The 23,160-nt window shown below is 42.8% G+C and overlaps 1 protein-coding gene across 3 annotated transcripts; it reads right to left on the reverse strand.

Annotated features, from left to right (window-relative positions):
- Nucleotides 1-3,531: 3,531 nt before the first annotated feature.
- Nucleotides 3,532-22,115, reverse strand: LOC146710909 (trinucleotide repeat-containing gene 6B protein-like). 3 transcript variants are annotated; one of them, XM_085453587.1, is made up of 21 exons: nt 21,797-22,115; nt 20,369-20,456; nt 19,534-19,555; nt 18,846-19,280; nt 15,763-18,564; nt 15,477-15,623; nt 15,086-15,273; nt 14,893-14,955; nt 14,299-14,454; nt 12,821-12,958; nt 10,388-10,579; nt 10,096-10,212; nt 9,617-9,824; nt 9,071-9,223; nt 8,757-8,924; nt 8,344-8,490; nt 7,352-7,444; nt 6,962-7,177; nt 6,776-6,846; nt 4,596-4,735; nt 3,532-4,499 (listed from the first exon to the last, which is right to left on the reverse strand). In XM_085453587.1, the coding sequence occupies exons 2-21, from the start codon at nt 20,423-20,425 to the stop codon at nt 3,926-3,928; spliced, it is 6,087 nt and encodes a 2,028-aa protein (XP_085309713.1). In that variant the 5' UTR covers nt 20,426-20,456; nt 21,797-22,115; the 3' UTR covers nt 3,532-3,925. The 3 variants fall into 3 exon arrangements, with proteins under 3 accessions (XP_085309713.1, XP_085309711.1, XP_085309712.1); XM_085453585.1 differs by having other exon boundaries at nt 15,477-15,629; XM_085453586.1 differs by lacking the exon at nt 21,797-22,115 and adding an exon at nt 20,541-20,790 and having other exon boundaries at nt 15,477-15,629.
- Nucleotides 22,116-23,160: the final 1,045 nt, after the last annotated feature.

The raw sequence follows: 23,160 nt of genomic DNA on the forward strand, positions 1-23,160 counted from the left end.
GACGTGCGTGTTCACAGCGCAATGATGTCATTCCCTGAATGTCAGTGCACTGCCATTAAAGGAAAACGCCACATATAACGACTCCTATATCTGCAAATTTACCATTCACGAATAACTATCCAATACCATTATTACTGTCATTCGTTTTTAGTGTAAATAGTCAAGTGTGTGCATACTCCTGCATTAATAATGAGATAATTATGTAGTACTACTACTAATTATGCAAGAGTTTTTTTGTTTTTTTTTAAATCCCTGGTTATGTCCCTGCACAGTTTTTCACTTTGCCATTATTCTTGTTCCTACCTTCCATGTGTTAAAATCTAATGCCAAAGGGCGTTTCTTGAATCCAATCATTTTCAATTCAGTTTTATTTATATAGCACCAAAACACCAGTTGCCTCAAGGAACCTTGTATTGTAAGGTAAAGAACCTAAAATAATACAGAGAAAACTCAACAGTCAGACTTTAGCGCAAGCGCTTGGTGACAATTTTAACAGGAAGAAACCTCCAGGCTCCAGCAGAACCAGGCTCAGGGAGGGGTCAGCTAGGACCAGTTGGGAAAGAGAGAGAGAGTGAGCTCATCCTACATACAGTCCTAATCAAAAGTTTAAGACCACTTGAAAAATGGCAAAAAAAAAAATCCTATTTTGCATGGTGGGATCTTAACAAGGTTCCAAGTAGAGCTTCAACATGCAACAAGAAGAATTGGAGATGAGACAAAAAAAAAATTTGAGCATGCAATTTATTGAAAACAACCCTTAAATGGAAACAGGCTGCTTTACAGCTGATCTTTAGGACCACACCACCAAAAAAACTTGTAAACCCTCCCAAAACAGAAATCAAGTTCCCTACATGAACTCAGTAATGAGTAGCTCCACTGTTATTGTTGATCACTTCAAAAATTTGTTGCAGCATGCTTGATGCAAGCATTTCCATGAAGTGAGTGGGAACATTTCTGCAAGTGGTGAAGATGGTCACAGGAAGATGGTCTGGAACTGTTGTACACTTTTGTAAACTTCCCTTGCCATTGATCTGAAAAGGTTCTCAATTGGATTTAGATCAGGCGATCATGCAGGATGGTCCAAAAGAGTGATGTTATTCTCCTGGAAGAAGTCCCTCGTCCTGCAGGCATTGTCTACTGTAGCATTGTCCTGTTGAAAAACCCAGTCATTACCACACAGACGAGGGCCCTTAGTCATGAGGGATGCTCTCTGCAACATCTGGACATAGCCAGTGGCTATTTGACGTAGTAGGCCGTTTTGAGTAGTGGGATCTACTTGTCATGCCAGTAACGTTGGAAACAATCAGGGCCATCAAGGTTACATTTTTTCTCATCAGAGAATAAAGCTTTCTTCCACCTTTCAATGTCCCATGTTTGGTGCTCTCTTGGAAAGTCCAAACAGTAAGTTCTGTGGCGTTCAAGGAGACAAGGCCATTGAAGACGTTTTTTGTTTTTAAAGCCCTTCAGTGTCAAATGCCATCCGATGGTTAAGGTGCTGCAGTCGGCACCAGTAACGGCCTTAATTTGGGTAGAAGATCGGCCTATGTCTTCATGGACAGCCAATTGGATTCTCCAGCTCAGTGCTGGTGAAATTTTTTGGGGTCTTCCACTTGAGTTTTTTGTTCCATAACCCTCAAGATCATTTAAGAAATTCCAATGACTGTCTTACTGCGTCCCACCTCACCAGCGATGGTGTGCTGCGAGAGACCCCGTTTATGAGGTTCAACAACCCAACCACGTTTAAAAAGGGAAATATTTTGCCTTTTCTGTCAGATTGTCATGACAGTGTGCCTACCTGACAGAAAATTACAATGAAGCCACATGTTTGCACAGATTTGTCTCTTTAAAGGCATGTGGTCTTAAACTTTTGATCAGCTGTAATCAGCCTGTTTGTTTCCGTGTTGTTTTCAATAAATTGCATGCTCAAAACAATGTTTTGTCTCACTCCCAATTCTTCTTGTTGCATGTTGAAGCTCTACTTGGAACCTTGTTAAGATCCAACCATGCAAAACATGATTTTTTTTTGGCCATTTTTCCCAAGTGGTCTTAAATTTTGATCGGGACTATATGCAAGGGCACTTGAAAATTATATCAAGCCATAAAATTTAAGGTGTATAATAAAGGTTACATGGACAACCTCATACAGGTTTAACACAGGATGAACCCATAAAGGTTATCAGTGTGGGTAAATAATTTCATTCAGTAAGCACTGGCTTACCAGAGACTGACGCAAGTGTTAAATAGGATTGGTTTGTCAATAGTGATGAGAGGGTGACTGACATGTGGTCCAGTCCATACACCTTTTTTCTTTAGTCATGATCACCTGCTGAGCCAAGTGTGGATTACAGCAGACAGACACCTGAATTCACACACACAAATGACATAACAAAGAAGAAGAACAAGTTTAGAAGCCAATACTTTCATCTTTATTAATCTTGTTCTCATTTTGTTTAAATAAATTTTTTTTATTTTTTATTTGTAAAATCTCAAAACGAAAACACTGAACAGGAGTGTTAAAGCCTGTCTTAATTTAAAACGAATACACAACAACAGAACATTAAAAACGTACGGTAACGCTTACTCTGCATCTGTAAACAACCCATCCCACCCCTCCCTCCCGCTCTACACAGTTTGATAAGATTTTGGCATGTCCATCTTTTTTTCTCGACGCGTATGCCTTCAGCTCTTTGTGTCATCAAAATGTTCTTTTTTTATTATTGCAGGTCGGACAATAAAAAAAGACAAGTCTGCTTTTAAAAAAAAGAAAAAACAACTTCAAATGAGAGAGAAAAGCATTAGTGCGAATATTTCTTAACACACAGTCAGCAGTATACTGAATGCACTCAAAAACATTTTTGTATAGACCTTCTGTATAAGTAAGCAGCCTTGCCCACATTATGACAGGCATTAACATGCACACACATCATCCTCACATTCACGCACACGCGCACTCACGCATGACAACTGCGGTGGTTTAATCCACTTACTTGGTCTCAGTCTCACTCACGCTCAGTGTGTACGACACTACGCGTGCACACAGTATCAACACATGGAGAAATGCATCATAGCCTCAAACTGCCTGCAATTTAACATTTATCACTGCAACAGTAACAACCATGTTCAAGAGAGAATAACAGAGAAAAAGAGTGCGTGAGATACAACAGTAGGAGGTCAGCATTTTGAAAACAGAACAATGACATTTCAGTATTTTCACTGTTTAAAAATTAAAACCATACAAACAAAAACAAAACAGAAAACAAACTTAACATACACAGTAAGATACAGTTCTGCTGTCAATCAGAGCTGTTTGCATGGGTTTGGATTCGATCTCCATCTTTAAGGGGATGTGAATACAAACTGCACTTTAAACCTCACATCATGTAGTAGTTTTAAGTTCTCTTTTACGATGAAAGTAATGCTGTTTACAGTGCCTATCTGTCTGAAGGCTTCTCTGTATTTGGTGTGTGCATGTGTATGTAAATCTGCTGAAAAGTCACCTATTTACTAAGCACATTGCAATCCAGTCAAGTCTTTCAGACCAACTGACTTTTCATTCTTTTTTTTTCTTTTTTTTCAGGATTCAAGTCTAAGCAGTTGAAATCTTCATCTGTGGAAAAAAGGCTGTATACACATCTAACAGTCCCTGCATTTGTTTTATATAATAGCTTAAGTCTGGCCACGAGAATGTGTGTAAGCATGTCTCACATTTCTGCTTTGTGTGTGCACATAAATTTGCATACTACGTATACGTATGCACACGTGTGTATATGTGTAGTACATTTATATGCATACCATGTAATGCGTGTGTGTGTATGTGTATATGTGTGTGTGCGCGTGTGCCATAGTAAGTACATATGAATCCCAGTGTATGCTGTATCAGTGTGTCCAAACCTACACGTACAAATGGAAGCGGGGGGGGGAATCCTCAGATGGAATCGGTTCCTCCCCCCAGTAGGTCGCCAGGCAACAATCCAGCAGGGCTGTCCATTTGGTGCCTTTCCTCCATCTGCGGTGCCCCCCACAGGCTGCTGCTGGGGTATCCTGCAGTCATGCCTCCCCAAAGCCCAGACCTCCCAGACTCTACTCCCCCGACGCCTCCTCCCTCCCCAGCCCCGTTGGTGCTCCACTGGGAAAATATCCCCAGCCCGGGTCCTTGGGCTGAGGAGCTCTCTGAAGAACTACCTGTACCATCAAGACTCTGCCAGCCAGAGCCAGAGGACCTAACTCCAGCTAGAACTGCTGCTCCACTCTCTCCTCCACTGCCATTTCCGTTTCCACCTGAAGTTGCCCCCACAGCTGCCCGCTCGCTCCCCGGAGAACTTCCTCCACTGCTGGCCACCACAGTTGTGCCTGTTCCGGATGAACCCTGTGCCCCACCGGTCGCTGCCCCTCCTGAGCTGGCTCCCTCTGCCCCTCCGGCCTGGGAATGTGCAACATAGCGAGCAACCTCTTCTTCGCTCACAAACTCCGCCAGGATCGTGGTGTTGCCCAGGACACACCTGTTTAAGAAAATTATAAGACAAGGTTCTTCAGGTCAGTATGTGCAGAATTACCGTTTGCTTCACGCGGAGCAGTGAGGGTATAGGTAAACTTACATGTGCAGTGCACCCTGGGCCTTGGCTGCTTCCTGCCGGGTGCTGTAACGAATCAGAGCACTGCCCTGGGTCAGGCCAAGGTGGAAGGTCAGCAGGGGGCCATGCTGCATACAGATAGTCCTCAGCGTGGAGCCATCAATCTACAGGGAAGAGGGAATAATTGTATAGATACCGTATAGGATTAGACTCTGGAGGGTGTTTGTCATATTTAGAAGGACCAATTTTGGTGAAAAATCTGTTACTGTGAAGAGACTCTTGATTTCTGAGGAACCCAAACATAACGCAAGACTTTTGATTAGAAAAGATTACTGATAGTCACTTTGTGGCAATGGTAGAGGTAAAAGTAAGGAGCGAGGAGTTATATTACATCGACCAATGTCCTCAGCAGAACGCGTGGATGTGTGATGTAACGTTCATAGGGCAATTATCCACTATCTTGAGTGATCACTTATCGGGCCAGAGAAAGGTCAGGTAAGGAGGCCACACAACAATGATTATGTACATGAAAAACTGTGCACTAATAAATAATGTGAGTGGTAAGGTGTGGCTTTATGACATGTAATAAAGTTACATTTACAGTAAGATCTTCAAGTTGTGCAAGCCTGCACGGGAGATTCTAACAAGAACAAACTTGGTCTTACTCTGGAAAACACTTTAATTTCTATGATTTTCACAGAGGAAGTCGTGGAAGTGTCATTTATACAAGCTCTAATTGCTTAAATGGCTCATCCAACTTGGCAATCAAATTACAGCTGGGTCATTCATGGGTCCGTGTAATTTGCATAGGACAGAGTGAAGGGGAATGCAAATGAATGAGAAAAGCAGTTTAAAGTGGCTAAACCCTGACCGATCTGTACATGTAGCTGTTAATATGGTCTAAGTATTTATGGCCATGATCAATTCTGTTGTGTCAAAGAGGTTTAACCCGTGAACACATGAAGTACTTAAGAAAATCGATTTTTAAAACTGAGGCCTTCAATGAACCATTCGAGGTAAAAACAAAAAACACTTTAAATAATTTGAATCGCATCTATAATTTTATCATAGCGTACATTATTCCTCATGACTATTTTATACTACACAAAGTCAATTGTGCACATTTTCATGTTGCATATGTAAACAGCTATGGTTTAGATACCTGCCTAATGAGACAAAGATCCCTGGTTTGAACCCAGGAGACAAATCCCACTGGGATCATTGTCAAGAGTGTTATTCAGTGTTTTAAAAAAAAAACAAAACAAAAAAAAAAAAAAACCCTTGCCAAATCAAACAGACACCTGCTTTTAAATAAGGGAAGAGCTGAAAGTAGCTACACTGGCTTTGGGTATAGTACTGTATAGCTTCCAGGTTTCTTTTCTTACCAAACAAGTCTATACACTTCGTTTTTTTTGTTGTTTTTTTTTTTTAAACAACCTATTCCTTCATCAACTCTCAAAACAAGTCTCAAATTAACAGGACCCTTTGTTGTGCCACTTACTGTTGCACTCGTTTCTCTTCTTTGTTGTCTGCTTCACTGTGCACCTTTAAAGGTTGTGCAAAGATCACATTCATTTTATTAAACCGGATGATATAGTTCTGCTACTGATGGCAGGGAAAGCTCGTCCTGGTCTGACCACCAGCAGCAGCAGCAGCACCTCTCTGCCTGTTAACGCCTTTATTGCAAAGCCAGAAGAAGAATAAGGGGCGAACAAAGTAATGGCACAGTTACTCTCCTTTTGGAATATGTAATAAAAACCACAAATATATAAATTACACAAATTTTTTTATATTAGAGTGTGATTATTACTGAATCATCATAATAAATTTTCCATGTGACTGCTTCACTGATTTTTAAGGTTTTCCAGCTGTAGCTTGATCGGGGGGGGGGGGGGGGGGGGTGTTCATTAATGCCATCACAAATCCCCCCCCCTCCTCCCCTTTAAATTCCTTCTCTTATGTTTCACAAGAAAAGCTCATCCAAATTCCTTCAAGCTATTAAATTGTCGATCATTATTTTTTCACATAATTATATGAATGACGTGGCGATCATCAAACAAATGCATGAAGTGTGAGACACACTGCTCATACAACACGGTCCTGTTACGATTTTACATCACCCTTTCGCACAAGTTCAGTTTCTGAAGATGGCAATAACTGCCTTGTTTAGTCGTTTCTCAGTGTTTGCTTCTCCTCCTCCTTACCTGAGGGGTCAGGTTGCTCAACAGCAACCAACAGCTGCCTCTGGAGGCTGCACCATCACTCCAAGCTGAGCCTATAAATTAGGGATAAAATGACAAATGTAAGATTTCTTTATTTACACTGACTTCATCCTCTACATCATAAACAGTTAAGCTGTAAACTATGAAGTAAGGTCCCTGTAGAGGTACCTTGCCCAAATCTTGACTCTTGATTAATCCCACCCCCTCCCCAGCTCCGGGCTAACCGAGGGCCACCAGTACCCCATGGCGAGGGTGAGGCTTGCTTCTGATTGGTTAGGCCAGGAGGGGGGCGTGGCAGCTGGGAGCTGTTGCGACTGGTCTTCCACAACTTGTTCTGTCCAATGGGCTCTGGAGGCCAGCTGGGCTTGTAATCAGAGTACTTTCCTAAGAAGGAAAAGGTGAGTGGAAGAAAGAGGCATAAAAAAAAAAAAAAAAAAAAAAAAAAAAGAACTCTTAACTTGTAAAACACAGTGCTAACACATGACAGAAACAATATAATGAAGCTAATAAGTCAAAATGTAAATACAGTTTAACAATATCCACCAATCCAAAACCCACCTGTGCTGTGTGCATTGCTGAGGGGGCTGTCTGAGGCACTGTAGGGCCAGGCACCAGGTGAAGGCAGCGAGGTGTTGAGAGAAGGATTTGGCCCTACAAAACATTACAATATTATCTAAACACCACTACACTTCTGAAAAGTTTATACACAAAGGCCATCGCCACCCTGAATGCTGTGACTTTGTCATTGCCAAATCATTGTCTTTCATTTTATATTTAAAGCATAGTCTACCACCTCAAATTACCACCTTTGTGTGAGAGAATTTTTATTTGCTTATTTTCTCCATTTTTTTCCTCTCATCTCTTCTACTATTAGTAGTTTTTCCTATTTTATACTATACAGGGTGAGACACTGTTTAAAGCACTAGTGCAGCTTTTTTTGTTGTATATGACAAATGCAGAACTAGGAACCTTAGGGGATGCAGCCACTATAACTTATACTGATTAAGAAAAAGCAGCAATATGCTTAAAATTGCTTTATCCGGTCCTGAGCTTGGCATAGCAGACAACTGTAGGCTACAAGAGAAACAGACAAAATAAAAATGTCATTTTCAGATCCGAGTCCCTGTTTTCTGGGATTTTTTGTTTTTAGTTGGTAGAAATCTGTGAAAGAGAGCCAAACTAACAGCTCTGTAGTAAGAACTAACACAAAAGAAATGCCTGCCATATAAAATAATCACCAGCTGACAGCTATAACAGTAAGTGGTGAAAAGATTTAGTACTTAGCCTTAATCCTCGTAGGGATGAGCTGCAGCCTTCAAAGGGGAACTTAGATTGTAATGCAGTCTATTAACAACTGCACCTTTAGTGATATAGCAGATTAGACGGCAGAATTTCAGATTCATGTTCATTCTCAAAATGACTAATCATTAGCACAGTGAGTCCCTGTAATCTATTCTGGGCTTTATTTGGGACAGAAGCAGAGTTCTTGTAATACAAATCATAATACCAGAGTCAAAACCAACACCTATGCTCGTCAAAACTTCAAATACCTATGTTGTCTCGCAGTAACTGGTGGTCAGAGTCGTTGAGGCTTGGGGATCCTGGGGAGCCAAGGACACTACCAGGGGTCATATAGGGATCAGACTCTGGGTCTCCACTGTTCTGTATGCCCTTCCAGGGCACACCGGGCTGGAATTCTGTAATTACGGAGGAAATACAACAAAAAACAAAACCCCGATTAACAAATATGCCGTGCAAAACAGTCCAACTTAATAACCGTGTGCCTGCAGGGTTTGTTAACTATGCTGGCTCCAAGTCTTCAACTTAAGTACTACACATACTGGATGTCCCCAGCAATAGAAGCAAATTATTTATTTTAGTTATTAAGATGAAAAACAGCTGTTTTGGTAAGTAGCAGACAAAAAAACAAACAAAAAAAAAAAACAGAAAAAAAACCACTCACCTGGAGGCCAGCTTGATGTAGCAGATTTGTTCCCCATTTTACTACCAGGGGTCCGGTGCCAGCTGTCTGCAGAGCCCTGAGGGGGAATCCCCAAACCATCACTTCCCAGCATTTCATACTGGGAGTAAGGAGACCCTCCTCTAACCTTTACAGCACTGGGTAAAGGGCCTTTAAAAATGGGACATGACAGAGAAAGGAGGTCAGACAGACTGACATGAATATGTTTCGCAACATTTTGGTTCACAGCGGCTCATTCAGATACACTGTGAACAAAGATGATTACCAGACCAGTTGCTGACCATCTGTTTACCTACCGTTCTTGTGAATGGTTGAGTCGGGGGGAGAGGGAGCTGGCGAGTGTCCCTCCATCATCCATTTAAAGCGGGACTGCTGTCCTCCTAGATCCTTCATCCCTCCCATCATGGGACCGAGCTCCAGTCCTGACAGGTTACTTCCAGGAGTAAGCCCTGGCAAGATGGAAAAAAAAAAAAAGTGTCAGCTTTAATGCGCACATAATATTTTGATAGTCAGAGCCTTGAGCTTTCAGCATTTCTTCTTCACTCAATATTTACACACCACTCTGCATTTAACCATTGTTATTATTAATCTCTGGCTCTCTTCCACAGTGTGCCTTTTATCCCGTCTCCCTCTCCTCACCCACTACTGGTCACAGCAGATGGATTTGCCTTTCCAAGGCAATTGTTGGGATTTTCTGTCTATTATTGTAGGGTCTTCACCTTACAATATAAAGCGCCTTTAGGTGACTGTTGTGATATTTGGTGCTATAAAAAAATTAAATAAAACTGAATATTATGCAAATCCGGGGAGCGCTGAATTTACACCTAACCACAAGCACTCACCAGAGTACATCCCTGGTGTTTTGGTGTGAAGGTCTGATAAGGTTCCCCCAATTCCAGGATGTGGAACAGGGTCTACCATGGCCTGTTTGGATAGGCCTCCTCCCAGGTGAGAGGGGGACAGTTTGGAACTCCCTCCTGGTGCTGCTCCTCCAACTCCACCCTGCTGATGCTGTCTCTGTTGCTGCAGAATAGCCATAATCCTCGCCAGCTGACAAGATGAAATTTAAAAAAGTACAGTTGAATAGTCACCACTAATCTATATTTATATTACATAGTTTCACATATTCTAGTCTGACGTGACTGAAGCAAACACTAGTGTCACATCTGTCACCAAAGGTTAAAAATAAAGTGATGGTTCTGAACTACACCTCAGCTAATTAGCCTAACAGAACTTCTGAGTATTTCTGACCACATTTTACAGAGTACTATTTATAGTGTTGTTACTGCTCTGATGGCATTTTATTGGCATGCACGCTCACCTGCTGTGGGTCTGGCTGCTGCCTGAGAGGCTGAGGCTGAGGGAACTTCCTCTGGTTCTGCAGAAACTGCTGCTGCTGCTGTTGCTGCTGCTGCTGTTGTAGCAGGAACTGACAAGCCTGTGTGTTGGCGGACAAACAAAACAAAACACAGCTGTTTTCACAAACATTTTAATCCATTACAAAGTGACATTATTTAGTCTACATCTTCTGCTTCGACATCAATGTTTTCCACTATAAACTAATAAGAAAAACTACTGACAATCAATCGATGACGTATCATTCAGGCACTTACCAGATGGAACTGCTGCATTGGGGGGTAAATGTTGCTGAGCATTGCTAGCTGCTGTGGGGAAATCTGGGGAGGGAACACGCCTCCGCCAACCCCTCCGACACTTCCAACACCACCGACACCTCCTACTCCTCCAACTACACCACCCACACTTCCACCAGGAGAGGGCATCTGCTTCAGCATAGGACTCGGCACCTGCAAGCCACAAGAATTCACAAGTATATGGGTGCTGAAAGACACTCCAGGCAAAGCACGTTATGAGAAACAGGGACACTCTATCAATAAGCCCTGTCAGGTTTCCAGCAGTGCAGGATAAGCTGGAGCATCGAAACCAAACGCAAGAAATGTATGAAAGCCCTGTCAAAAACTGATATTCAGTTTAAAAACATTTCAAATTGGTGTCACATTTACATGAGGCAGATTATGTGCCTGTATCACATGTGCTAGTGCATACTGCAGTGACTCTGCACGCTGTAGGCAGGCAGCTTCTAGTTCGATAAAACTGAAATTTTTATAGTCTGTGATTGCAGAATATGACTAAATATTAGTTGGCGACTAGAGCAGGGCGATATGGCCAAAAATATTTATCACGATATATATTTGAAAATTTGCGATAACGATATAACCGACGATATAATTGATGCGAGACAAAATACAACTCCACAACATTACTAGCGCAAAAAGACAACCTTCCATTTATTTTCACTTAAACAAGAAGCTGGTTTTTATGTACATTAAAGCTTTATAAAAATGTAACAGTGCAAATGCAAATTCCTTGCTGAAAGTTTAACCAAAAGGCATTTCCAGTAGAAATGGGCTGACATATCCTGAGCATAACCATGTATAATATCCACTGACGTTAAAAAGAGGTGCTTTGCAACATTAAACTGCAGTGTGCAGTACGTATTTTTCGGACCATAAGGTGCACGGGATTATAAGGCACATTAAGCGAAACAAAGCAGTCAGATAAATCAAACTTTATTAAACTCATTCTTCTTGCTTCCTCCACTTCTGTACCATTGATTCATTAATGTTGAATTCTCTGGCAGCTGCTCTATTCCCATGTTGTTGCAGTATATTAATGACTAACCTCGTATTGTGGATGGATTATCTCAGTTGTTCTCCTGACTGAAGTTTGGTCCGTTTACAGTATCCTGCCATGCGATTGCATTTGTCTCTAACCATGAAGAACCTTCACGTTAACTTTTATAAGTGGAAAAGTGTTAGTGTTCGTCCTCCAGCTTCACTGTTTATGTTATGCTAACATAGCTGTGTCGCTAGCGATCACGTAGCACATCATTATATACCAGCTAGCCCAACTTCAGTAACCCTACAAACGTCACTGCTGTTTAGTTTCCTGTCTTCATTTATGTTGGAAGTGATAGCAGAGCTGTACGTTTGATTTTTTTCAGAAATCTCTCCATCAGAACATGCAATATCATGCTTAGGTAACTAGCGAAACTAGCGAGCTAACTTCCGCTAGCTTCCTGCTAACTTCTAACTCCGTTAAATGTAATAACTTTTGTTTTCATGGATGCCTGGAAGTTAAACTTCATAGTTACACCTGGTAAAGCAGCAATGCTGATCGTTTTATTAAAGATGAAAGAATTTAGACAGTTTTTAACTCTAAGTGATGCTGCAGTGTTGTTTGACCTGAAGAATTACGGAGTTTAGGACCCAGATTACTCCCAGATTTAAGAGCATCTTAGTCCGACAAATATGACAATAACAACGGCCGCTTGCATGTTCTGCAAAAAAATGTGCTTTGTTGTGTATCTGACGGACAAACACCAAACCAGTTCCACATCACGGAAGTTGCACCATTTTTACAAACCAATTCTGGTTCATCTGTTTCACTCAACAATCGGCCATGTGCGTATGAAAACAAAGGCACTGCGCATGCGCGTTTTACTCCCATTCTATCGCGATATTTCATTTTCCTATCGTTGCCTAACATTATACCGGTATTACCGTGAACGGTATAATATGGCCCAGCCCTATTGGCGACGCCATTATAATTACTTTAATAAGTGGTGGGAGTAGTCAGTAAAATAACTAAGCTAAAGTTTAATTAGTTGTTAAAAATAATATAATTATATTATATATAATTTAATATTAACTAACCAACTGTAATGCTATAATTTGTTTATGTCATGTATAGTGAAAATCAATTGTTTTCTTTACTTAATGTCACGTACAGGTTTCAGTTACCTTCATAAAATTGGCACAAAGTTTAATGGACTATGTTATTATATATATTTAATAATTATGTATAAACTCTTCTCAAAAAACTTGTGAGACCACCAGATGTGTGAGGTTAGCTGACCTTGATGACCCATTGCTCTGCATTTGTATAAGATATCCAATATACCAAAAAAACCAAACCAAACCTTGTACAAACAGCTTCATCATAATTAATAACAACAGGAAACAAACCTGAGCAGACAGGAACGGATGAGGCACTTGTGCACGTAACCCCTGGGAGGGGTTCATCGAATGCATGCCAGGCTGGTGCATCCCTCGAGGCTGAGACATCCCTCCACCACCACTGACAAACACTCCGTGGCCACCCATCTGGAACAGAATAGAAACAATTTACAACTAAAGCCAGGGCTCTCGAAGTGTGGCCAGTGGAGGCCCTTGGTAACATTCTGTGCAGTCCCTGAGCACAGCAAGAGAAAACGAAGCATCCACAATTCATATCATCCTATCTTTAAAAGGAAAGGAGCATTTCTCTTCAATTTCAGCTCCATGGTTCTACCTGCCATAATTGATTAAATCTACATAGCACTGATAAAGCTTGCCAAAGTGTAGAAGTGCCACTTTACATCTAAAAACTTTCCAGCTTCCTTAACCCTTTAAGACCTACCATAGAACCAAGTCCGCCAGAGCTTATATTATATTTTTACATGCTGTGGAGCCATTTTTGGGAGCATTTCAAGTTGATATACATCAATACAACCATTATAGCCCAGATTTTAATAATATGTATTCATTAAGTGCATAGTAATTACATAAATTGCAAAAAACTGCAATAAACTACAAAAAAATTGAAAATCGTTTTTGCTTTTTTAACATATATTTGTAGTTAGAGAAATTTAAGAGGCTTATCCCTCAAAACTGTAAATACAAAAAAGTTGCACAAAATAGTTTCCCACCACAGGAAATTTATTTTAAGTGTCTTCATAGTTTTATTTTTGAAATACACCAATTTATGCAGGAAAAACGAAAATAAATATTATACTGCAAATTTGCAAAAAAGCAGCATATGCATCAAAATAAACTATTTCCAGCAGTGCAATATGAGTCCTAAGCATCCCAGAAACGACACAGAAAGTCATAAAGTCAAAGATAACTTTTAAAAAGACCAGTATAGGCCCTGAGGCCCTGATGGTAAAAAAGACTACATTTCCACGAAAATGACGTCACTTCCGGTTTCGGGCAGGTAATGGCGGAAATGCAAAAGTTCGCGCTGACGTCTATTCCAACGTAGGAAGTGTTATGAACAGCTGATCGGATCGGCAAAGCGTGTTTCTGGAATATTATGTTTTTGTTCCTGCAAGCGCTTTTTATGCAGTTTTTGCAAAGCTTTATGTGGAAGGAAACCGTGACCTAGGACAAGCTGATGGCATGAGATGTAAGTACAACTCCTCCGGTTTCATATGCAAAAAAAATTTTTGCGCTAGCTTACGTGGTTGCAGTGCTACCGGGATTTAAAAATAGTTACGCAAAACAGAGCGTGCCCGCTCCGATCGGCTCTAAAGGGTTAATTGGTCATTAAAACCCTTACTTTATTTGTGGTAATATTTTATAACACTCAGTCGATACTGTGAGTACTAAAGTTCAAATTATTCAAACTGACAGCTACCTTTGTTCTTATAATAATTAAAGACTACTTAACACTCCCAACACACCTTTTCACCATAGGGCCCCATGTCAACAGGGCCCATATCTTTGGAACTAGGCATGCGGTAACCACCTCCACCTCTTCCTCCCCTCCGCATTTCTCCATTATAGTCAGTTATTCCTCTCTTGTCTCCTTCCATTTTTTTGTCGACACCTGGATCATCCTAGAGAGAGGTAGAAAAAAGAAAAGAAAATGACCTCACTCTTTAGTAGTACAGTGATAGCACCCTCACTGATAATGTAACCATTATAACAACATTAGTGATAGAGGGGGAAACAAAATCATATCAAATCATACAGCAGCAATGGCACTAAATACATGAAAGCTATAAATCCATCCACTCTCTTCCCTTATCTAATTCAGAGTCAGGGTGGGTGGAGCCTGTCCCAGCTGTCTTAGGGCAAGAGGCGAGTTACACCCTGGACAGGTCACCAGTCTGTCGCAGGACTAACACACAGACAACCATTCGCAATCACATTCACACCTATGGGCAATTTAGAATTACCAATTAACTGAACTCCACTAATTGCATGTCTTTAGACTGTGAGAGGAGAGCTAAAAAAATGTTTTTTCTTAAATAATTATCTTATTCGTATCTTACCAGAATGCCCATATTTGAAAACTGGCGTGACACTGGGTTCATCCAACTGTCCCCTCCTCCGGCCTTTAAGGAAAAAAAATCCAAACATTACCCTTTAAGTGCTAAACAAAAATCAAAGTGTTTTGTTGCAGTACAATGAACTTCAATTTGTAGTTTATAGCCGTTTGTGTGTCCTTGAATCTTTCTTCCCCACCTTCATGTTTCCTCTTTTCCCCCCATGTGTCTGACCCCAGCCTCCAGAGTTGAAGGAAGAACTGCTTCCCTGTGAGCCTGTGCTGTTCCAGGCTCCGCCACCACCATCTTCTTCCTCATCCCAGCTTGGATGACGGGAAGCTGAAATAGAGTCTCCTTTTCCAATCCAGTTTTCAATAGACTTGGCACCTGCAGTGAAAACAAAACAGATGGTTATGATAAAGTCAGCTGTTTCTCTATTTGGGGATTGTGGAGTTAACATTCATGAAGCCTAGTCATACTAAGAAGTGCAATGTTGCTAAATGTCTGATATGTGGTTGAGGCATCATCAACACATGAAAAACAAAATGCTGGGGTTTTTTTTGTTGTTTTTTTTTGTTTTAAATCCTTACCAGGTTTACCAGGGTTGGGTGAAGGATTCCCCCAGCCAGAAGCTTTACCAGGTTCATCTGGATCAACCCAACCTGATGTTGCATCTGAACCCTGACCCCAAGCTGCCGTACCATTATCCACAGTTTGTACACCTCCTCCCCACATGCCTGCACCTTGATAAAATTAGACATTGTTGTTTAGAAGAAAGTACTACGTAAAAGAAGCTTAATCGTTTATGATTTTAATAGCAAATGTCCATAAGGTTGTTAACAAGGCTGACACTGTGAAATAAAAGCTTTTTCTTACCCATGGCGCCATTGCCAGGAGTTGTGCTGCTGGACTGCATCCCCTGTTGTCTTCTAGGTGGTTGTTGCTGCTGCATGGATGGTGGTGGGGCCTGCTGACTGTGGCTCTGGCCTGGAATTGCACTGTTCTTGTCCCACAAGTTCACGTTCTTGGTGTTATAGCGGTTTGGGTCTCCCCAGGCTGATGTGCCATCGTCGATTTCCATTTTGCGGCTGATGGACTGAGGGGAGGGCTCTTCCCAGCCGCTGGGTTCTAGGGTGTCACTACTGCCACCTCCGGAGATTTGGGGAATCGGGCCAGAGGTCCAGCCTGAACTTTGGTTCTGATTCTTGGAAGGTGGACCTCCACCTCCAACATTTGGCCGGCTGTTCCACCCTCCTTGTATGGGACCTCCTGGTGGTTGCTGACCCTGTGATTGGTGCTGCTGCTGATTTGGGGCTTTCATTGGTGTCGCTTGGCTGTTTGGTATCTGTGCTGCTGCTGTATGGGGCTTTGTACTCCCCCAGTCCGGGTGGGATTTGACGCCACCCCCATCTCCCCATCCTCCTCGCTGAGACCCTCCTTCATCCGATGCACCCCAGGAAGATCCCTCATCAGAGTTGCTCCCACCTCTACTCCTCCCATCTCCCCACCCACCTCCAGGTGTAGAATCTCTCTGTCTCCAGTCTCCTCCCCCCCAACCACTTGTCTCCCCTCTTCCACCTCCTTTCCACCCCCCTTTTCCTTTATTTTCTGGACCATCTTTCCACCCACTACCCTGTTCTCCTATGTCTCTCCAGTTACCTCCTCTTTGATCCCCCCATTGTTGTTCTTCAGCCCCCCATGTTTTGCCCTGGCTTTCAGGTGGGAGATCACCCCAGCCTCCAGCTGCCTTCCCCTGGCTGCCCTCTAGATCTTCTTCTGGTGATCCCAGCTTCCTTATAGTGCTACTTGGCATATGAGGACCACAGGTGGACTGTGCAGCGCCACCATCCCAGCCATCCCTTACTGTAGAGTTCAGGCTGGTTTCATGGCTGCCACCAGATGTATCATTAGTTACTGAACCAGTGTTAGATGGGTACCTAGGACTGCGAGTAGTGGTAGTGTTCATGGTTGCTGATGAAAACGCAGAGGAAGATGATGTGTTTCTTTCATTTCTGTTTCCGACTCCTGATGAGGTGTCCAGGTCCCAGGCCACATTCTGTCGAATCTGGGTCTGCCCCCAGCCCGTGTTTGACAGAACCTTGGGGTCCAGGTCAGGCCGATTGAGCAAGCTAAGTAAGGCCACTTCAGCATTGGAGGTCTGATGGGAGTGGTGGTGCCCAGATGAGGAATGCTCTTGTTTCTGTTCGCTACCACTCCCTCCTCCACCACTTCCAGCTATGGATCCTCCTCCACTAGAGGATGGTCCTTCACCTCCAGTGCCTCCACCCCATTCCATAACTGCCCCGTCCCCAGTATCAATCCCTTTCTGATTGTCCCAAGCTTTTGTCATAGTTGCAAACTTTGGTGAGGAAGAATCCTCCAAACTGCTGCCAACAACACCAAGGCTGCCTGCACTACTGCTGATGCTGCTCCCCTCTTCTCCTCTTCCACTGGCTATTGCTAAATTACTTGAACTTGCACTTCCTGCAGTTTCACCCCACTCTGCATCTGAACTGCTTCCTTCCCACGGTCCCTGAGATACCACTGGGGTAGTTGAACCACCACCATTTCTCCTGCCCCACCCCGTCTTGTTACCTGGGGTACCAGAGCCCCAAACATTCCCTTCCTGCCCCTGAGCTCCAGTCCCTCCTCCACCCCACCCATCTGCCTGTGAGGCCCCTGCACTGAGGTCAGTGGACACTGGGGGTATGGATCTCCAAGAAGAGCTGGCAGAGGAGGAAGACGTAGAGCCAGAAAGATTACTGCTCCCTTCTCCTTCACTAGCAGCCCCACAATCCCCCTCACTGCCACCTTCTTGATTTGGTCCTGCTTCTCGTGCCGCCCCGCCTGAACCCAGCTCCTGTCCTGGGTTTCCTAAGTGCTGCTGCTGCTGTTCTCCACTCCTGGCACCTGCAGCTGTTTCAGTGTGCTGCTGATAAAGATCAGTTTGATTCACAGATGAAAAAGTGTGAGTGGTGATGAGGGTGGTGTTGGCGGAACATGAGGAAGATGAAGTAACGGATGAGTGTAGTGGAGCACTGTCCCCAGCCGAAGTTGATGTCCCACTCTGCACCAGGGCGGGCCAAGCGGAGGGGTTCATGTCAGGGTTGAAATTGGCACCAGGGACACTGCTGCTGCTGCCACCTACAGGGCTCTCCTGAGGGCTAGGAAGAAGATGGGAGACTTTGGAATTGTAAAATGCTGCTAATCCTAGCCCCGCATCCACCTGAGATGAGGTGGGAGAGACCCATACACCACTGCCGCCACCACCACCACCACTTGACTGAACACATTCGTTTAGTGAGGAAGTGGAGGATAGAGGAGAAGAACGAGGGGGGGAAGGATTGTCCATGTTCCCTGCTCCTCCCTTCTGCTGGATGCTTATCTCACTCCATGAGGCACTACTGTTGTTGTTTCCGGGGCAGTCCTGCACCCCTCCTCCAGCCCCATCGGAACTCACTTTGGCCCCCCCTATAATGGTAGGCCAGTCCTCCAGGTCAGTCCCATCCACAAACACCTTCCCGCAGCCCTGAGAAGAGGACTGGCTGCCAGAGCCTGCCCCCCATGTGGAATTTGCATAAGTTGAAGTAGTAGTAGTAGAAGACGACGGAGCAGCGACACATAATGAGGATGAGGAGGAGTTTGGGGGTGAAGGGGAGGATGAACCCAGGTTGGAATCTACGGAAAAAAATCATGAACAACACTCAAAACTTTCAGAGTTTACTACATGTTGCTAACACTACCTGACTAATAAGAACAGTGAACGTATATCACTACTGTCATGAACAACTTTATAATGAATAAATTAATTGTAAAGGCCACTGATTGATTCTCTTCATTGCGTTATCTGTAAAAATTCACCTTAAAACAAAGTTTCTGTTCTAATGTAGGACAAGACTACTACTGGGTTACTGGACTACCTATTAAACTTGATCGTATGTTCTGAAACATTAACCCACCTGTGCCTCCAGCTGTGTTTGCATTGGGGTTATCTGCTCCCTGTGAGGGAAGAGGTGGGGCGGCCCCCCAGCCGCTGCCTCCTTCAGCCCCTCCAGAGCCCCCCTCACCTCCACCCAGCAGCATGGAGGACAGCGGTGGCTGGCCCCTCTTCAGTAGCACTTTGTGGTCCTGCTGGCAGCGAAATCTTGGTGGAACCTCGCGAGACATGTATCGCTGCTGCTGGGTGGTCTGACTTCCAGAGGGTGAGGTGGAGGGCTGTCCGTTGGCCACAGCAGTCCGCTGCTTTGCATTGTTCCCACCACCAGGAGGAACTTGGGCAGAACCCCCAGCTGCACCAGGACTGGGGGATGAGGGGGCAACAGGGCCAGGGCTGGGGGACACTGAGCCTGGGGTGACAGGTGGCTGGGAACAGGAGGGCTTGGCTGATTCTGGCACTGGCAGAGACACAAATGAGAGAAACCATCACTCTGTAGGTGCGTTACTCAATTTATGATTAGTTTAATAACATTCACTATGGGTCTAACATATATGTATGCATGTGCATAACCACATCCAACAAATTCCCTACGTCGTTACCTCATACTGAAGTTCATTACAGCATATTTAAGAAGAAGAAACAAAGTCATTAAACTGACATGTGGAATACTCAGTGATGGAGGAAGGAAGAGTGACATGAAAAACACATACCTTTGATTTTTTGTTCTGGCACCTAAAAAAGAAGAAAGAAAGAAAAGAAACTGAGATGTAAAGCAGGAGATAATTAGATTTTTTTTAATGCAAAAAAAGGTTTGCATTCATGTGACTACCTATGTCCACAGGGGACATTCCATATAAAATACCCATCTGAGAAGCTCAGATTTTTGTTCAGTACCTTAAGTTTATTTATGGAAGATATGGGAGATTCTGCCACAATACTCTCAAACTTTTATGAGGTAAAGGCCCTTGAAATAAATAACTTTTGATTTTGATTTTAGAGTGTTATTTTCCAGCCTTTTTTAGTCCTCTACAATACAGGAAGCTGGCCATGTGTGCACAATAAAGCAAACTGCAATTTTATATCTGCTTCAAGTGTCACAATCTAAAGCCAAAATCTTATTTCTGGTCGACTCAACATTTTTCTATGACCAGCATTAACAAAATATATAATGGGATATAATAGCTTCACTAGCAAATATTTACCAATTCAATGTCTATGACACAAAGGAAGAAAAACAATCGTTTGCCATGCTTGGTTTTTGGGAGGGGGTTTATTTCTTTGTGTGTGTGTGTTTTTTTTTTTTAAATCTTTTTTATCTAAACAGGACATTTCGGCTAAACTTTCAAGAGTCATACCAATGTGTGGGATAGGCAGCTTGTCAAGTTACAGCATGTTAAAGCAATTTCAGCTCTGAAAATTTCAAATGATGTTATTAGGGCTCAAAAATCTGGCAAATAAACTGTAAATTTTATCAACTCCTGTTCAACACAAACAGTTAGTGATACAGAAACAGACTTTCTGCAAACTAGACAGAGCACAGCTTACCTTCTGAGAGGTTTCCCTTTTCTTTTTATCTTCTTTCTTCTTTTTCTTGTCTTCCATGAACTACTGTTCCCCTTCTTGATTCTCCTGTCTGAAAAGAGAAATATACATGTTCAATTATTTATCTAACTAAAGCCTCAATGAATTTGGCTTGTTGCTTAAAAAGAGAGCATACCATTGTTTCACACACATAAATTCTGGCTCGAAATTTATAACATGCCATCACGAGATCACCGCCAAATGTACTCCTACACAGTCAGTGTTGTAAGAACTGTAACGTTAACCAGAAGCAGACAGCTTGACAACAGCCCTTGGTAGTCTTGTTTCTCACTGCATAATTCATTAACCAGCAAGCAACTGCAATTCAACCAGTGGACAAACAGAGCAGCAGCCAAACAAACATGACTTTATAGTCTACGGCATTTCTGGGAAAAAAGGGAAAAAAAACTGGGATTTTTTTCAGGCAGTAAAGTAGGAAGTAAAATGGCTGCAATGACCCAAGGGGTACAAAAGAAAAAGAAATAGCGACCTGTCCACTGTTATGAAGGAGACACTTGTTTATGACCTCCTCACCATGCCAGAAGTAAACAAATGACATATGCAAACGCACAGCTCGCATCTAACAACAAAACAGATGACATTAAAATAGCAAAAACGGCCACAGAGGGAAACATAAAGGGATCCCAGCTTCTACAGAGCTGTAAATGTGACTAGGCCAAGTAATTCTGTTAGCCAAGCTGTTGATAATTAGCCCCACGACACAAAACGCTACTGAATGCTAACCCGACAAGTTACAGCCGTGACCCTTCACTGTTTAATGTCGCTCGCTGACATTACAGGTAATGATGAGAAGCACAGCCGGACATCTGCGCAGTACTGGGAGCAAACAACCTGCACCTCATGTAAATATCGGTCGGTAGGGAACAGACCTGCAGTCACGAAGGGGCACCGGGAGAGCAACTGGCTAATGGTAGCGGGTTTTAAAACAGCTAGGCAGGTGAGCTCTCGCGCTTTGACCCGAGAGCCCGGGCTCGCGGCGGTGAGCTGTCACAGAGGAAGGTGCCTCTGTGGCTCCGCGCGATCGTAACCTGAGCGAAGTTGACTGCTGAGGCACGTCAGGCCCATTATTTCCACACGCTGTCCCTCCTTTTACACGGTTTATTCTTGTAATTCGTAACGTCACGGCGGGCGCAAAACCCAGGACTAACATGTCAGCGAATACACCGAAAACCAGTCCGTAGCAAGGGGTCGACAGGGCCAAAACACACGACGAACCTGTGACGTTTCCCCAGCTTTTCAACGCCTAACAAGCGAGCCTATTCCAAAAACCGAGAAACCTCGAATGCTCGCCGTGTGAGTGAATAAATACTTCGCGTTTCTACTCGGTACTTCTGTTGTGTGAAGGCCAAACGTCCGTGTTTTAGTACTCACCTCGGGAATCACGCAGGACATAAAGTGCTTCTGTGCAAAAATTCTTGCAAACCTACCGCTAGCAGGTTAGCAAGGTAGCTACCCTAGCGAGCTAGTTCTTCGAGGCTTTCAAGGCTAAATTGAATAAGAAATGACATCACCGAAAGGCGAAATGTTAATCGTAGAAAAACTGAAGAAAGGCGAGTATCCTTTTTTGCGCGACTGTAGCTCTCAAGCTGTAAACAAAACATGCATAACCCCTTGATTACTGTCAGACGGTCTGTGATCGGTTAGTTTACTATCGGCCATTTTGCTTCTGTGTGGAGGTTTTTAGGCAGCGTATTATATCACCAGGCTCGTAGTTGATCAGAGAGGGGAGGAGGAGCAGAGCTCGCGCCTAAACTGTCCACCAGAGGGCGCTTTAACTCTGGAACATGATAACTCTGGAACATGACGTCATGCATAAATAAGTAAACAAATGTGCTGAAAAAACAACAACACAGCAAGCGCCTCCCACCCCACCCCCCCTTTTCCATGTTTGACATTTAATTAGTTTAGATAAAATAATAAATGTGCTCAGATGTAAGTATTTAATAATTACTTAATTAATACTGTAATAGGATATTGTACAAGATATGGTACTATTTGGAGCTTGTACTGAATTTTCTTATTCCTGTGAGCTATACATTAAAATGGTTAACACTGTGACACACTACATTTATCCATCAACCCACCCATCCATTTTCTTACACTCATCGAATTCAGGATGAGGCCCGGAGCTTAAATCACATCTGTTCTATAGCACATGTGACAAGCTCTAGGTAACCATTACTGCTCAGATTTACACCTACGGTCAACAAACTCAATACAGAAAGATCCCCCAGCAGGGTTAAAACCCAGGATCCTCTTGCTGTGAGCCCACAGTGCTGACCACGCTATAACCATTTTGCACACTGTATTGTCACATTTTATGGCATTGTATATATATGTATTGCAGTAGAAATTAAAATGTAAATTATCTGCCTTTACTTTCTATTACTTTGTTTCACACTGTACACCGACCATCCTCTGGATGGTGCAGGGGAGGCACTCCCCCTCTGGCCGCCTGTGCCTCATTCTATATATATATATATATATATATATATATATATATATATATATATATATATATATATATATATATATATATATATATATATATGCATGCATTTCAATAATTAAAGAGAAAACAAATCACTTTAGACATGAGTGAAATTTAATTCATTTATTTTTTTAAATGGATACAAAAAGCAGTTAAAAGGAGTACACTATAGCAGAGAAATGCAGTACTCCCTGACTAGTCAAAAACAATCCACTTAAAATGATCAAAAAACGCACAGTTTGTG

Source organism: Copadichromis virginalis, linkage group LG4 (assembly GCF_057382275.1).
Source record: "Copadichromis virginalis isolate Kocher_CV1m ecotype Utaka linkage group LG4, C_Virginalis_male_GT1.1, whole genome shotgun sequence".
In the NCBI taxonomy this organism is placed as follows: Eukaryota; Metazoa; Chordata; class Actinopteri; order Cichliformes; family Cichlidae; genus Copadichromis; species Copadichromis virginalis.

Coding starts and splice junctions, on each gene's coding strand:
- LOC146710909 (XM_085453585.1), bottom strand. CDS start 20,425: ATGGAAGACAAGAAAAAGAAGAAAGAAGATAAAAAGAAAAGGGAAACC. Junction 15,630..15,762: donor TCCTGGCAATGGCGCCATGG/GTAAGAAAAAGC, acceptor AATTTTATCAAG/GTGCAGGCATGTGGGGAGGA. Junction 9,224..9,616: donor AACACCAGGGATGTACTCTG/GTGAGTGCTTGT, acceptor CCATCTTGCCAG/GGCTTACTCCTGGAAGTAAC.